Source organism: Malania oleifera, chromosome 9 (genome assembly GCF_029873635.1).
Source record: "Malania oleifera isolate guangnan ecotype guangnan chromosome 9, ASM2987363v1, whole genome shotgun sequence".
Lineage (NCBI taxonomy): Eukaryota > Viridiplantae > Streptophyta > Magnoliopsida > Santalales > Ximeniaceae > Malania > Malania oleifera.
The window spans coordinates 90,612,603-90,630,061 of NC_080425.1; the positions used below are offsets into that span (position 1 = coordinate 90,612,603).

Consider the following 17,459-nt stretch of genomic DNA (forward strand, 5'->3'; position numbering starts at 1 on the left):
TTGTTGCCTAACCCAGGGCGGTACCATAGAGTTGTTGGAAAGCTGAATTATTTCATAGTCACTTGACTGGATATATCCTTTGCAACAAGTATTGTGAGTTAGTTTCTCGATTCCTCAAGAACAAGCTACTGGGATGTAGTAATTTGAATTTTGAGATATTTTAAAGGTGCCCTAGGGAGAGGTCTCTTATATTAGGAGCAAGGCCACACTCATATTCAGGGATACATAGATGCAGATTGGGGTGAGTTGCCATTCAATTGAAGATCCACAATTGTGTCCTATATCTTTGTTGGTGGCAATTTGATGTCTTGGAAAAATAAGAAACAAAGGTCAAGTGCTGAGATGGAGTATAGGACACACACTACGTGTGAATTTGTTTAGTTGAGGAACATCTTGAAAGAACTAGGTTTTCCGCACTCAGCCTATGGATTTAGGTGATAATTGAGCTACTATTCATATTGCCTCCAACTTAGTGTTCCACGAGTGGACAAAGCACATTGAAGTTGATTGCCACTTCATTCGAGAGAAACTTGTTCAAAAGCTTTTTACAACCACTCATGTGAGTTCTGAGTTTCAGCTTGCTTATTTGTTCACTAAAGCCTTGGGAGGTGCTTGTGTGAAATTAACTTGTAACAAGCTAAGAGCATATGATATATATGTTAATGGTTATTTAGTCATTTAGCATTATTATTATGTATTAGAGTTATTTTAATGTGAGTTAGTAAGGGTATTATGGTCATTGGTATTGTTCTTGACATAAACTATAAATAGAGGGAGAGACTATATTGAGGTTAACTCTTCCATTTTTCCCAATTATTCAACAAAAATAAAAAGGAAAAGTTTTATAGGATGGTTCTAAGACCAATTATGTTATATGGATCAGAATGTTGGGCAACTAAGAAACACCGTATCCAGAAGGTAAAGGTTGCTGAGATGAGAATGCTAAGGTGGATTAATATGTTCCTAAGAAAGATTGTACTAATAGGGTTAGGGATTTTTGCCAATCAGTCTGGTGACGAGTGTTTATAAAAAGTTGAACAAAGTTGTTTCTAGAAGGTTGGCTGGAGTTCTGATGCAGCATGCGTGGTGGAAAGACAGTGTAGGCTGCATGATATTAGAAATCTGATAGATTAAGGATGATTACTGGGAAATTTATTGGCATAGAACGTTTGAAAATAAGCTTTCTCAGCTGATCATCGTTCATCTGAACATTTTTACACTGTCTTTTGATCTTCTTTAGAGGTCGCTACTGCCATATTACTCATTTTATCAACCAAGGTCTTCCTTCTAGTAGCAATAACCAATGGTTTCCTTGACATCGTGAATAATTTATCTTTGAAATATGGATGGACAGCCATATTTGATGATTGAAGCTTAATATCAGAGAGCAGATCCAAGAAACAAAGCGGTTGGTCTTGGTTAAAGGCAGAAGAGGAATAATCAGGATGGAATATGTGAAGTTCCATAGAAGTTTAACAATCCCTACTGAAATAGAAAACAGGCAAAGGAACTCACTCCTTCCATACCAATTTGATACAGCGTGCATGGCGGGGGATCCGTCAAATAGAAATCTGACAGATTTGGATAATTACAGGGTTATCTAGTGGCAAAGAGAGTTCCCTCACGTGGAAACTGCAGTGGAGGCTACTGAAGGGGCCAGTGGGTGAACTCTCGACCCATATTTCGAAGTTCTTGGGAAAATTCTGAACAGACCAGAATTGATAACCAAAATGGAAAGGGAAAATTCTGTACTGCCTATTAATTATTTGGGCTAGCATAAATATAACTTCATAACTGACTTGCACATTAAATGTGCCTACAAAAATGACTATTCAACTACAGCTGTTTCTAACTTCTCTAGACTCAAAAAACTTTGTTAATGAACTCTGAAAATAAAGAGGGAGATAGGAAATGACACTATTTGACTAGACCTACTAATGTACCTAGATAACAACTATTAAATATTATAGCAAATAATAGTATTAACTATGCTTCACTCATGCAGCAGCACTGTGTCAGGTTTTCATGGACACTATTTCTCACAATGAGAGTGCTTTTATTGATGATCGTCAGATTCTAGATGTAGTTGTGGTGGCAGATAAGGATGTGGAAGATATTGTTAGAACAAGAAGGAAGGGTATTGTTTTGAAATTGGACTTTGAAGATTATGGCCAAAATGAATGTGGTTCTATAAAATAAAAGTGTGGACCTGGGTGTCTACAACTTAATACCAATAACTTGCTGCAGGTTAGGAGACCTTTGAAGGCTATATCTCCAGACATACGTGTTCTCTGCTTTAATGGCTCAGAATCATCTTTGCATCTGTTCATTCATTGTGACTATGCTTGGAGTGTTTGGAATAAGCTATTTGGTATTTTAGGCAAATGTTGGGTGAGTTTTAAGACACTGGAGGATTTTTTAGCAGTGACTTTTGCTGGATTTGGTAGGAAAAAGGAAAGGGCAGCACTTTGGAAATGTGTGTGTGTGTGTCTCCTTTTTTTTTTTTTTTTTCGTGTTTTTTGGAGATTGTGGATGGTGCGTAATGCGTGCATTTTTATAAGGAAAAAGCCGGCTCAGGTGCTTGTTTGGGAAAAGATACATTATTTGGCTTCTCCTTGGTGTGTGGAACAAGGGGTTTTTAAGGGGGTGAGCTTTTCTGATATTCAATGGGATTGGCATTATGTGTTGGAGTGCTAATACGTGATGATTTTTTTCTCTTTTGTTCTTTTGTCTGTAGGTTTTGCTTTTTGTTTTTTTCTGGATTTTCCAGACTTTGTTAAGGAGATATCTTATTCTCCTAGATGTATATTCTTATTCTATGAATGAATTCTTCTTTTATTATAATAAAAAAAACTTAAAAATATGAACATCTTCTACACAGAATAGTCCCAAAACCAAATCCCCTCTCTATTTCTCACTTTATACGTCACCGAAAGGAAGAAAATACATTATACCTTAGAAATAAGTTTCCAAGGATGCCTATCTCTGTTACTAACTTCTGCTTATGTATTTACTAGGATAATTAAGAGGACCATTGATAGGGGTGTCATTCATGGTATTTCTGTGGGTAGGGATGGAGTGATTGTTTCTCATCTACAGTTGGCTGACAATACTATTCTCTTCTTGTCTAGTGATAGGTTCTCTTTCTTTAATACTCTATTTTTACAGGTTTTTGAGCTAGTCTTTTGGCTTAAGACTAATATAGGTAATTGTGGTCTGGCTATTATTAATCTGAGGGTAGAGGTGATTTCTTGGTATGATGCTCTTTATTTGGAGTTCCATTCCTCATTCAGAGAGATTTTGAGACCTGTGATTGCTTACATGTCTGAATGTCTTGATGAGTGGAAGGGTGCACTCTTCTCTTTGGGATGTATTACTTTAATCCAGACTTGTATTTCTTTGGTTCCCCTTTATTTATTTATTTATTTTTGTCTCGGTTTAAAATTCTGGCAAGGGTTGCTACCACACTTGAGAGGATGATAGGAAAATTTTTTGTTCAAGGGTGGGAACAAGGAGGGACTATTTTTGAGTTGGGATGTTTCTTGTAGGTCTAAGGATGAAGCGGGCTTCGGTCTCGGTAATTTGGTGTCTGAAAAAACATTGCTTTGGTGGATAAGTGGTTATGATCAAGGTCTTAAATTTTGATTTTGACTCAAATTTCGAAGCTCCAAAAGTACGGAAATTTCGATTTCGATGTCAATTTCAATTTCAATTTGAAAAAATAACAGAAATTAGTAGTAAAGCATGAAATTCTTTGTGAAACTTTAGAAATGGTTAGCAAACTTAATAATATAAGTTTTAGAACTAATATATAACAAATTAAATACATCTATGTTTTGTATGAGGTAGAAAAGTTGTAAAATAGTATGTGTATTAAACATATTTGTGAGATAATGTATATTAAACATATTCAGCTAATACAAATGAAATTCATAAATCATTTAAATATTATTTATTATACAAATAATGATAATTTAGAGATGAATGGTTAAATAAAATGTTACTATAAGTTTATTTTTGCATATAAATTCAAAAGCACTTGTAATAATCTTGTGTTTCAATAAAATAAATTAAAAGAGAAATTTCACTTCACTCCTAAATTTCTTATTTGAATTCCGACGAAATTTCATTGTATATTTAAAATTTCGACAAGTTTCACTAAAATTTCGTTATTTCGATAAATTTCGAATGATTCGTTGAGATTTCAACAGAAATTATGCAAGACGGAAATCAACTGCCATTTCGATTTCGAGGGTGACGGAAATTGGAAATTTCGACAATTTTGTGGAAATTTAAGACTATGGTTATGATGTTTTCCTCTTGAAATTGATTCCTTTTGACATAGGGTTGTTCAAGTCAATTTGATTTGCAAGAGAATGGGTGGGATGCTAATACTGCAGCTAGTGTTTCTTGTAGAAGTTCATTTTGCAGGAAAACCATTTTTTTTTCTTGTTCTGAATACAAAGTGGGAGAAGGCTTTAGGGTTTGTTTTTGGAAGGGCGTTTTGGCTTGGGGAGGTCTTTTTTTCAGTTGCATTCCCTAACATATTTGTCTTAACTTTCAGCTTTGTGGGAATTTGAAGAATAGGGAGAAAGAGGAGCTCACTTTGCCCCTGAATTTGTTGGATCCCTCAGTATCCTAAATGTTTTTTCTTTTTTTTGGGGGGGGGGGGGAGGAGGGGACGGGTTAGGATGTGGTGTTGTGTTTGACTACTCATTCTTTTCTGTTTGCTAATCGATTGTGGAAAGCTAATCCTCCTTCAAAAGTTAAAGGGGTTTGTGTGGATGGCCATTCTTAAACAGTTAACACCAACAGTCTGCTGCAGATTAGAAGGCTGTATATGATTTGTTAGATTACCACATTATCCAAAATCTTAAGCTGTTAAGGTCGTGGGCCAACAACGTATATCAAGCCTTAACACTCCCCTGCTTGTGGAGCCTGGTTATGCGTGGAGAAATAAGCAAATGATAAACAACACCCGTTACAGTGAATAAGATAATTCTTAACAAACAGACAATAAATGGGGGCAACTAGACTAGAACCTAGGACCTCCTGGCAACCATAGCTCTAATACCATGTTAGATTGCTACTTTATCTAGAAGCTTAAGCGGATAGGTTCTATGCCGACAATGTATATCAAGCCCTAACATGACACTTTTCTCCTGATGTATGCGTTATGTGTTATGATAGTGGTGAATAATTGGTCAGCTTTGTTAGCTAAAATTTTATTTTTTTTCTTCACTTTTTGTTCCTTTTATTTCTTGAGGATTTCTCATCCTCGTACATTCTTCTCTCTTATTAAATATCTTTTTTTATCTAAAGAAAAACCTTCTGCTGTAGCTTCCCAACCAGTCTGATGTAGTCCATATTTAATTTGGTTGTGAAGGAAATGGCAAAACAAGCTGAATACGGACAGACCCAGAAGAAAGAAAGGCACTTAGGGCAGGGTAAGTGGTTAAAAAAAAGAAGTGCAACTAGATGAGCAAAATGTCTCACTTTCTATCTCTCTCCCTCTCCCTTTTTCTCTCCCTCTTGCAAAATGTTCCTCCCCCCTCGTGCGTTTGAAGCTACAGAACTTCTTGCAGTTGCTGATGTTGAATCCATTGATCTGGATTGAAGGTAAATCTTTCGATCTATGGTTAGACAAGGTTGGGGAATTATGATGTTGCTTGTGGTCAAGAACAATGTCTCTCGTAATAATTGGGTTAGGTTCTCCAAAGAGGTTGTGCTTTGATTCGCTGATGGGATGTTTGCTTCCGGCCGCATGCAAAGGGATTTTGTTCTGTTTGATTGGGTGTCTAGAGCTATGAACAAAGGTGGGTAAGTATTTGGAGTTAGGGTTGAGGTGGAAAGAGAAGAATTTTTTAGTTTTTATTCTTGGGGACAAGAAAGGTGATGAGTGGAGAAGCTTCATAAGTGTTTTCTGCGAGATAGCTAAGGATTTTCATGTGGATTAATGGGAGTGTTGGTGCAGATTACTCTTCATGGCATAGATCGTGGAATCAGGTGGTGTTGGAAGGCAGAAGTTGTGAAGGTGATGGCTGCGGTAGTCATGTTCATTCTGTAAAGCAGGGTCTGAAGGTTGGAAGACAAGAGTTGTGTCGTTGGTGTGGAGACGCTCTACAGATGAATGAACCTGGGGCAATTGCAAATTGGTTGGATTAGATCGATAGGAACTTGAAGGAAGCTAGGTTCCAGATGGTGCAGAGATGATCACAGAGATGGCTAGGGTTGCATTTGGGGAGAAGGCAATGAAGAGAATTGGGCCAGGCTGCATGCTTCTCATTTTGGACCTGGCCCTGGTAATTGAAAAAGGAGGTATTTTATTTTTTGACTAAATTGCTCCAATTGTTTGAACAGGTCCAATGTTTTGGAAAGGTTGATTTGGGCTTCAGTTTGGATCCAAAGGGTGGCTCTCCTCATATGGTCTTCCTGCAAAAGGCTCTCAGTAGTAATCACTAATCAGACCTATGATTTGGAAATTTAGGGACCCAAGTACTGCCATGTTGATTCCAGATGATGGACAGGCCCATTGCTCCTAGTTAATAGAAATACTATTTCGCCTCCAGTTATTAGAAATGTAAATCAAACTGACCCAGAGCTGGTGGAAGCTGAGGATGCTAGAAGATTAGATTCGATTCAAGATTGTGGTGATAAAATTGTGTCTAGTTCTGAAGACATATTAGAAGGTGGTGTGAAAAAGAGAAAAAGAAGCGGGGTTGGGGCGGGGGAATCTGATGATTGTCGTCATTATACTAATAAATTTGAGGCTAATAAGGTTTATGCTTGTCAAAAGGTGGCTTGTTGGTGTGCTGAAATGAAGAAGATATTCAAAGATAAGAGAGAAAACTCTGGTGCGTCAACGACAAAGTTACTGAGGAAAGATTCTAGAGGAGAGTTCATTGTTGTGGAAGCCCGTCACTTTAAAAAGAATGTCGGTGGTCTAATGAGACTAGAAAAGGTACGAAGGTAAAGAAATGAGGATTTTTTCAGATTTAGAGAGTGATGATAATAGTGATTTTGATTGTGGTGGGGAGTTGCTGTTGGGTGAGATTAGGGAACAATATGGGTATGTTTCTAACTCCTGCAATGAAATAGGGGATTTATCTTATGTCCATCCACCTGTTTTGGAAGGTTCTGAGGGAGTTTCTATTTTTGATATCGATGGGCTGGTGAATAAGTTTCAGTGTAGGGATGGAATTTTACCTACACCAATGGAGGAGGTTCCGAAGGAGGATTTAGAAGCTCAAAATCTTGTGCATAAAATGGACTTATAGCTGAGTAATATTGGAGGAAATGAAGTGCAATTGGATGGTGGAAAAGTTGTAAGGTGAAGGGTCAAAGGGAATCAACGAATATGAAGAGTTCAGTGAATTACGATGGAAAGGGTTTGAAAAGGGGATTTCTTGGTTAATTTTGTCTATTTTTATTTTGGGATCTTGTTTTTTTTTTTAATTTTTTTTTCTTTTCTATATCAAGGACTCCTTGTCCCCGTACATTGTACCTTCTCTTCTTTCTATGTAATATACTTTCCTTTATTATTAAAAAAAGAAGGCATAATCACTGCCCAACTAAAGAGATGTTCTTGCAAATCCCTTCTCAACTAACCAGTTTCTCTCTCTAATTACTTATTAGCATCCGTCCTTGTCCAAAAGAAAAAAAAAAAATTTCGTTAGCACCTGCATGGGAATTAGGGGTGTAATTGGTTTTTATTCAGGTCTGTTTTGCCGAAAACCAAAAATTGAGCCGAATTTATTAGTGTTTAATTTTACAAACTGAAACCACAAAACCAACGGTTTAAAGAAACCAAAAAGAAAAATTTTCGTTAGCACCTGCATGGGAATTAGGGGTGTAATTGGTTTTTATTCAGTTCTGTTTTTCCCAAAACCAAAAATTGAGTCAAATTTATTAGTGTTTAATTTTACAAACCGAAACCGCAAAACCAACGGTTTAAAGAAACCAAAAACCAACGACTACCGGTTTGGTTTGGTTTATAATCGGTTTATAAGTTAATTAAAATTTTAATTTAAAGAGAGACCAATGTAGGAGGGCATAATTTAAAATTTTTATAACTGAGCCCAATGGAAGGACATGTTTCCACTGGATTTAATGGCACAAGGATATATATAAGGGGAGGAAGGGTCTTTCCATCTTTCCTTAGTCAATGTGGGACAGATTATTCCCACTTCCCAATAGCCACTACTCAGAGCTCGAAGCAAAGCAAGCCTTGTTCACTCTTTCCTTGTCCCACATTGGAAAAGGAGCAAAATCAAGGACCCTCCCCTTCTGTATAAATCTTCCCACCCTACTGTTTTTAATCTGTCTTAGCTACTAATCTTATATATAATTATTGTATGATTATTTTTCTATTATTAATAATTATAATTATCATATATGATGTCTGAAAATTTTATAACAATACTTTAAAATTTATAAAAATTAAAATAAAAATATAAGTAATTGTTTTTTCGATTTTTTCAGTTTGGTCTTTTTTGTCAAACTGAAACCAAGGCCAAAAATTGTTTTTTAATAAAATTAAAGCCGAAATTGAAAACCAAACTGGAATGTTAAACAATTCAGTTTGGCCCGGTTTTCGGTTATTTTTGTGCAACCCTAATGGGAATTCTAAACATAGAGTAATTACAAAAGGGGAATATAAGGGGCAAGCCTGAACAGAGTAATAGGACCCCCTAAAGCAAAAGAAACACTCCTTCAACCATGCCATTTCCTAGACACCTTATCCCAAAGGGACACAACCATAGGATTACCACCTAAAGGAACTCCTACGTGACGGGGCAATCCTAAACAAGAGGCCAGTCATTCCAGCAATTTGTGAAGGATATTAGAATCTACTTTAATCCCTGCAAGTCCATTCTTATGCAAATCAATCTTCAACACTAAAACATCATTAAAAACTTTACATAGATATAACATATAACCCAGCGGAAAAGCTACCCATATATTCAGACAAGGAAATTAAGGTCCAACAATTCTTATCACCTTCAGCTTATTACCTGACAAACCTGAACTGCAAATCCCTAAACCTGCATCACATACGCTTATTTTCTGGCATGTCAACTGCCTTTTGTATTGGTTGTATATATATATTTGTATGCACATATACAGAAAATTGAAGCTGTTATTTTATTTGTTGCCTTTCAAATCCCTTTTCCCCTGGAGATAAGTTTATTAATGATGAACACTATTGGCTGGGTTGCAGTTTTTTGTCTTCTTTAGGCTGCCATTCCTCATTTTTTTGTTCCATTTTATCAAATTTTATTCAATCTCTCTTTTCACATTTCTAGTTTGTTTTTAGATTGAAACAATATCGGGAACATTGGTGATGCGTTGGATCAATTCACAGCTTGGAAGAATTCTGGGTTGGGTTGAACGGGCTATCCAACAGGAGGTAATTACTTGAGTTTCTTTGATGCACAGAACTATAGTTTCTCCATCTGCTGTTTGTTTGGAACTTTGAAAATGCGCTGATGATGTTTTAAGGTTCATATTTCTTTGTTTAGCACTCGCTATGCATAATGAAATTTTTTTGATTTCTTGATTCCTTTACCCTCTATATGATAATTTTTTCTTTTGTAACATGGGTTTGTGCTTGAATAATTCTTTTACAGCACTGGGACCCAATATCTCCTCAACAACGGTATGGTAGTTCAATCGTTGAAGTTTACAGGATTGTGGAGGAGGTATGGTAGTTTTTTTGTCCATGCATATTTCTCATATTTCGAAGTGTCATCCATAGCACTATGAGAGCTTTATAAAGCACAGGCTTTGAGACTAGCTTTTTGTCTTTTTCTTTTTCTTTTTTGTTTGGGCAAGAAGCTTGAGAATTTTGAACTTGAACTGACAATTCCATCATCTTCTTATATAGATAGAACAATATTCTTAGTAAAAATAAACCTTTAAATTATGTAATTTCTGAATCATTCTAAATGAACAAAAAAATATTTAAATCGGTTTATTTTTTTAAATCAGTTGAGGATGTTAACAATTTGTTTAATCTTGGCCAGTAGATAAAAATAGAACTTTTATTACGTAATTATAAAAAAATTATTTGATACTTTCTAATCTAAGAGGAAATGCATAGGAAGTGTGTGTGTGTGTGTGTAGTTGATGTTAATATACAAAGAATTGTAAATGGGACCGACATTGATGTATGAGAATCTTGAGTGCATGACTGCATGGTGTGTCACGGTATTATGCAAATATAAGTAGTGGCTTTTTAGAGTAATATTTCTTTTGGGGATTGGGTTCTTTTGGGAACAATTTTGAAATGAGAATCATATTAAAATTGTTGGAATTTTTTATTTTTCTTGGATGAAGGATAGAGGATGCTGGAGCTTGAATAATTTTTGAGAACTTTTCTTGATAATCTTCTATATTTATCCTACCCATGTTCTTAGGGTTTTATATTTCTTCAACACACTTTCATTTGGTAAGCTAAGATTCCCTCTAAAATCAAGGCTTTCAACTGGTCTGCTATCTTCAATAGGACCCATACTAATGGTGTGCTCTAAAGGAGAAGCTAAATAAATCATTTCTTCAGATGTGTGCGCTTTATAATTGGAGAAGGGAGCAAGATTTTTCATTTGTTTTTACATTGTTCCCCTTGGTGTATTTGGAGCCAATTTTTAATACGTTCAACATGAGGTGTGTCTAGAAGTTGAAAATGCATTGAGGCAAAGTTTAAAAATACCAGATCTTTGAAACCAGATACATTGTACAATGAGGCTCATGTATTGTACTAAAAGCATGCTATTTTCTGTTAAAGACTTGTGCATTTTGGCCGTTTGAATTTTAAGTTGGATTTGACTTGACAAATTAACTAGATGTTTATATAAAGAAATGCCCTAATATAAGTTAATCACTAAAACTCTTAAATGTGAACCTTTCCAAAGCAATTGGTGGTAGCGGCTTAGACCATTGCAATGTTATTATCTCTTGGAAGGATTTTCTTAATGAATTCAATTTAATATTTCTTAAAATGGAAAATGAGTAGTTTACAAATTACATTAAAAATTTTCAATTTTTTTTTTTTTATTTATGAAAAATTAAATTACTAAAAGGCTTACACATCAATGTCTTAATGCTTATGCCTCACTTTGTAAGGGTTAAAGCATCTTGCAGCTGAGAAGTTTTAAGAAGATTAGCTACCTACTTTAAAGCATCTTGCTGCTGAGAAAGTTTAAGAAGATTAGCTACCTACTTTTGACCAGAAAAAATAAAAGGCTACCTATTTTTCATTGGCTTTGTTAGCCAAAGTAAAAAAGGAAGTTGCGATGGAAATTTATAGTCTTTTAGAAGATGTTTAAATGTTTTATAAATTTATAATTGATTATAAATAAATTTAGCTTTGGCCAAAGATTTAGTTTATCATTCAGTTATAAACATTTGAGGAAACATATTAAAGTTGATAGCCAATTTTAAGGGTTGTCTGTGTGAATAGTGAACTATGAATCATTGACATGACATCAGACAAGGTTTAGCCCATTTTATATTTCTCCTTGTTGAAATAGGGTAGTTATGGAAGTGATTTTGATGAATATTAATCATAGGGATCATGATCATGGTCTGTGGCTGACCCCTCCTAATGGGACCTAAGGGCCTAAGGCTTGGTCTTTGTTGTTGTATCATGATCATGATTGGGGGAATTTCACAACCATTCTAGGCAGATGCATAATTTGATATTTTTAATTTTTTGGATTTTATGTTGTGTTTCTTGTTGAAGGGGAGCTTAGGCGCAACAGTAAGGTTGTCGCCGTGTGACCTGGAGGGTCACGGGTTTGAGGTGTGGAAAGTGGAAACAACCTCTTGCAAAAATGCAAGGTAAGGCTGCAACTATAGACTCATTGTGGTCCGCTGCTTCCCCAGACTGCGCATTTGCGGGAGCTTTCTGCACTGCACTGCCCTTTTTATTTTGTGTTTCTTGTTGTTTAGGGATCAGCTTAAGTTTCCTAGTATTTGTTTCCTTATTTATGTTTTGGGTAATAGCTTATGGACAAGCTTCATTGTGTATCTTTGGGACAGCTAGCATGGTTTTATTTGGCTTCTTTTGATTTTCATTGTTTTCTCTTTAGTTTTCGTTTTTTTTTTCTTTCCCCTCATTTTCTTTCTCTTCTTTCTTGCCCTTTGTTGTTGTATTGGTTTAGTTCCAAATAATATTTTTAATTCTTATCATTATCGTTTTAGGCATGGATGTTATTTATCAAGGACTTTCGAATTTACTGAGGTTAAATGCTAATCAGAATCTGCATTCAAGTAACTCATGTTCCACATCACTATATTCTTTTGTGTACTTATTTGAAATGCTAATTATGTCTCTTTTCTATAATTTTCATTGCAGACGGTTGATCAATTTTTTTCTCTTAAGGTTCCAATGAGAACTGGAGAATTGATTAGCCTATTTCGTGGAATTGACAATGCTTTTCAAGTGTATGCAAATCATGTTGTTGACAAATTGGGTATGCTCTGGCATTGTTGACAGTATTGAATATTTTTTTGATTGATTGATATATTAAGACATTAAATTGTGTATTCATTTTGTATCCTTATTTTCCTATTTCATATGAATGAGATACTTTCTTATTCCATTTATATCTATTTTGTGAGCAATTGTCATGATCTTGTCAAAATCGCTGCTTCATTTGCCTACACTATTGGTGCCACTTGTCTTCCTAGCTGTCATGGTTCCACATCGAATGTGTATTAGGGAGATCTTGGGCTTATAAGGACGTTTTGGGCTCCAATTATGTGAGGCGCCTTTTATAGGACAAACTCGTGAAGCCAGTGGGTCATAGAGACCTCTCTGAAGTTGGACAAAAGACCATTACATTTGGTATAAGATCATGTGGGTAGGTCCTACATAGAGGTGTAAGCCACTCTGACAAGGGCGTCAGAGATTGGACGAGAGAGGTCCCACATTAGATTTGTACTAGGGAGTTCTTGGGCTTATAAGGATGGGTTGAGCTCCAATTATGTGAGGCGCCTTTTGTAGGACAAACTCATGAGGCTAGTGGGCCAAAGCTGACAATACTTCACCGGAGTTGGACCCAAGACCATTACACTAGCAAAGCTTTTTAGGTGTAACGAACTATTCTTGATGGTGCTTTTGGATTTCATGTTACTGGTCTTCTTATAATTTACGAAGCTGTATTGTGGGATTCATGCAATCTAATTAAACTTATGCAGAAAATATCTCTGACAAACTTCAAGTTTCTTTGGAACTGTATTTCAAACTTTTAGTGAAAATATCTATTCAAATTTCAAGTTTCATCGCAATTGTGAATCCTGTTAGATTCTACAAATTACTGATCTGATACACTAAATATACATGCTAGAATACCAATTTACCTAAAATCTTTTGCTATTAAGTTGTGAACCAACAATGTATATCTAGCTTTAAAACTCCCCCACATGTCTAGCTCGACAGCACGAGGAGAGATAAACACATGATAGATAACACCCATTGTAGGTAATAAAATAATTTTTTAAACACTACATAATAAACGTGGGCAACAAGACTAGAACCTTAGACCTCGTGATAACCAGCTCGAATACCATGTTAGAATACCTCTTTACCTAAAAGCTTAAGCTATTAGGTTGTGGGCCAACAGTGTATATCAAGCTTTAATAATACATTTCAATTTTCAATTTTTTTAAGTTACATCATCTTTTTCCATATTAAAACTTCCTTTCAGACCTTCTATGCGGAATGGGGCTCTTTGCAAATGATAATAAGGCTTCCATTTAAATTTAATTCTCCTTGAATAATGTTTTATATGTGTGTCCGGCGGTCCGCGCGCATGCATGTGTATGTGTATGCATTCAACATGCCCAGCCACTAATGTTAAATCTATTAGGAGTGGCTGTTCCATGGATTTTGATGTTATACCATAGCATTGTTATCTTGGCTTGGTGAATCATAAGTAACTGATATTGTGCAACTGTAATGAAGAAAGTGTTGAGTTGATACTATTGGGCGTTGTCATAAAAGTTCACATGATTGTTATTGACACTAAGTATTATGTAGAGACTTGAATTAAAATTATAATGAGCATTCGTTCTTCATCCCAGATGCTGTTTCATGAAGTTTTTACATCACTGATTACTGATTTTGTCTTTGGGAATTAATGGAAGGATGCTAATAAAGAAAATTTGTTCATAGTATTGACAACATGTTTGTCTCCAAGTTGGAAACTGAAGCATTCCTGTGTTTCATGAGATTTTTCAGAGTCCTGCTTTGCTTTTAATCTATTCATGATCATCGATGATGTTTCAGTTAATTTGCTAGATTTTGTTACTTGGAGCCAAAACTTTCTGGAGGTTAGCGAATGACAAATAACCCCACCTATTGATCATGTTATAAAGGTAGGAATGTTAGATAGGTTGAAGAAATGTGAGGACATAGTTTACACTTGAATGATGTATTCTGTACTACTATTTGAAAATGCTCAGCTGTTGACAAGATATTCTTTCCATGTAGTTTCTACATCCTCTTTTAGTCTTTTTGACTATATTTCTCCTGCATGCTTTCATGTCATATAATCTTTACATTCTTTATGCAGGGTCCAGCAACTTTTTTAATTTTCTTAATTTTTCTTTCTAAATTTTGCTTTATGCTTTTCCTGCTGTTAGTTCTAGCATTTCTTTTTGTGAGAAATGTGTGCAACATTTGTCTTTGAACTATTTTTCCAATTTCTATTCTTTTTTTTTAAATATTCCCCTATTTATGTTCTTCTGTACATATTTTTCTTATGAGCTTTATACTCATGTCTAATTCCCCACGCTTACTTCATTTTCATTTCTTTTTCTTCCTTCTCTAAATCAAACATTGAAATGTGAATTTGGTCATGCAGCTGGCAAGGAGGACTTAATTCCACCTGAGCCTATTCTCACGCGATACAGGAAAGAAGTTGGAATTAAGGCTTTTGTAAAGAAGGAACTAATTGACCCAAGACTGCCTGATGAGAGAAAGTCTAGTGAAATTAATGTTCTGACAACACCAACCCTTTGTATTAAGTTAAATACACTATATGTGAGTTGATCCTTTACCTTGACTTGGTTTGCAGTATTTCTATACTGGTTCTATTTTTGTTTGTTACTGGTTATTTCAGCTACGTAGTATTATTTCTGTATGTCATTGCTGTGTTAGTTGGCTTGAATTAGTGCATTAGTTATTGAGGGTATTATGGTTATTTTCATGTACTTGGAATATATTATAATTAGAGGGAGATTCCTATCATAGGCATTAGAGCAGGTTCTTGAGACTTAAACCCTGAGTGCCGCAGTCACCGCCAAACCAAGCCCTAAACCCTACGATCCTATGCTGGTCTGCCACTGTAGGAGGGTGTTTACACCACCATAGGCCTGAAACAGCTCCAGCAGTCGCTGGAAAACACATCAGTTGTAGGAAATTTCTGGATGACACCGTTAGTTCAAAACTATGGAAATCCCTTGAGATTTTGAAACTCCAGCATCATAGTTGCGCTCAGACATTGCTGATCTGTAGCTTCCTGAAATCACAATGTCGGAAGCCAGCCAAACCATCCACCCTCACATACTCGCTGAAGGCGACTGATTGATTGTGCGCGCCAAATCATGAGGCTCTGTCAGGCCTCATTGTTTATTTGATTTGTTTTCACATGTATTGAATACATCTGTAAACCATGATTCAAGTTGTGTTATGGATTTTAGTCCAAAGATCAACCTTTTTTAATCTTCATTCCCAACACTTTGTTGATTCTGTTAGAAGCTGTTTATGACTGCTAATTGGGGCTTTGGCAGTGCAGTATAAGTGTGTTTGTGGTGTGTTTGAGGCTGTATCAGTGCTGTGATTGGTGGTGTTTGTGGGGGTTGGGATGGAGTCCATGAAGCTCAAAAGTATGTTTCCCTCATCAGTTACCTCAGATTCCACCCTACTTGTTCAGCCATTGGCAAACAACTTACCATATCTATCTCTGAGAAGGAGTATTCGAGGTTCTTGCAGTATCAGGCGTCCTAGCAAGCATTTCATCACATTGCATCTTTTCCTTGAAAAGATAATCTTAAAGCCTACATGTCATCTATTACATCTCTCGCTAGTCCTTGGGTCATTGGTTTTACCGTGTCTGACTGACCAAATGACGTGTGACAAACTATTTTCCTGTATTCAGAAAACCTACCTCAAGTTACCCTTGCTAATAATCCCACTGCAATAGTTAAGGAATATAAACAGTAAATGCTACTTCTCATTCTCTCTTTCTTTCATTTCGTATATAACTATATCCCCCTTCAATCTCATGTCTAGATTACAAGGTTACTAAATTGTTATGTAACCTTCTTTCTTATTCAGGATTTGAAGACGAGGAAGATATTTGGCACAGGATGTGAAGCTGGTCTGAGTTGCTCTCTCCTCCTATTCCCTTTATTGTTGCTGCCACACCACTTCAAGTTCACTGTCACCTTGGTCATCCTACACTGGACAAGTTAGAACTTAAAACGACTAATTCCAACCTTGAGTTCTATGTCTAATGAACTCTAATATTCAGTGTGGATCTTGTCAGTTCGAAAGCATCATTGTGTTCCCTTTGCTTCTTGAGTCAATAGACAGGCAGTCAGCCCTTTTATGTTAGTTCATTTTAATCTTTCATTATCTAGTTGTGTCACATCAAAGTTGGGGTTCTCATATTTTATTACGTTTGTTAATGACTATTCTAGGATGACTTGGTTCTATTTAACGAAAAATCATTTTGAGTTGTGTAACATCTTTTGTGCCTTTTGTTCTGAAACAAAGAATCAATTTGATGCACGAGTCACGATACTTTGTAGTGATAATGCTGGGGAGTACTTCATTATGCATTGCACTATTCATATAACTAATTCTGGATCAGTCGTCATGTGCCCCCACTCTGCAACAAAATGGAGTCACAGCAAGAAAAAAGCAATAATATTCTCAGTCACTTTAACCTATTGTATTAGATGAATTTCCCCGAAGATTTTTGGAGTGATGTCATGTTCACTGCTTTCTCTCTCATCAATAAAATGCCACCCTCTGTCCTTAGTGGTAAAATACCATATTTAGTTCTCTCCCATAAGGCTCTTTTGTTCTCACCTTCTCCTTGTATATCGGGTTGTGTGTCCTTTGGCTATAAGTTAAATCCAGGTATACCTACGTTGGATCTTCGTGCTATCAAATACATTTTTCTAGGCTACTCTTGTTCTTAAAAGTGACGTAGTGTGCATGGATGAAAGACACTTATAGAATTTGTCATTTTTTGATCAGGATAATTGCAGCAATATTTAGTTGTAATTCATATCCCTTTGCATAGAAATGCAACAGTGGAGGTTATGGAAGGTGATAGTGGGTGAATCCTTAACACACACTTCCAAGTTCTCATGCAGAACTGACAATCAAAATGGAAATGGAAAATTCAATACTACTTCTTCATCATCTAAAATTAAGGCAT

The 17,459-nt window shown here is 35.9% G+C and overlaps 1 protein-coding gene across 1 annotated transcript in view; it reads left to right on the top strand.

Annotated features, from left to right (window-relative positions):
• The window catches only part of LOC131164685 (protein unc-13 homolog), a 115,782-nt gene that overhangs the window by 62,774 nt on the left and 35,549 nt on the right, over positions 1-17,459 (top strand). The window contains exons 17-20 of the mRNA XM_058122070.1: positions 9,317-9,409; positions 9,630-9,701; positions 12,359-12,476; positions 14,871-15,049. Coding sequence (XP_057978053.1) covers positions 9,317-9,409; positions 9,630-9,701; positions 12,359-12,476; positions 14,871-15,049 — 462 coding nt within the window. The remainder of the gene's footprint in view (positions 1-9,316; positions 9,410-9,629; positions 9,702-12,358; positions 12,477-14,870; positions 15,050-17,459) is intronic.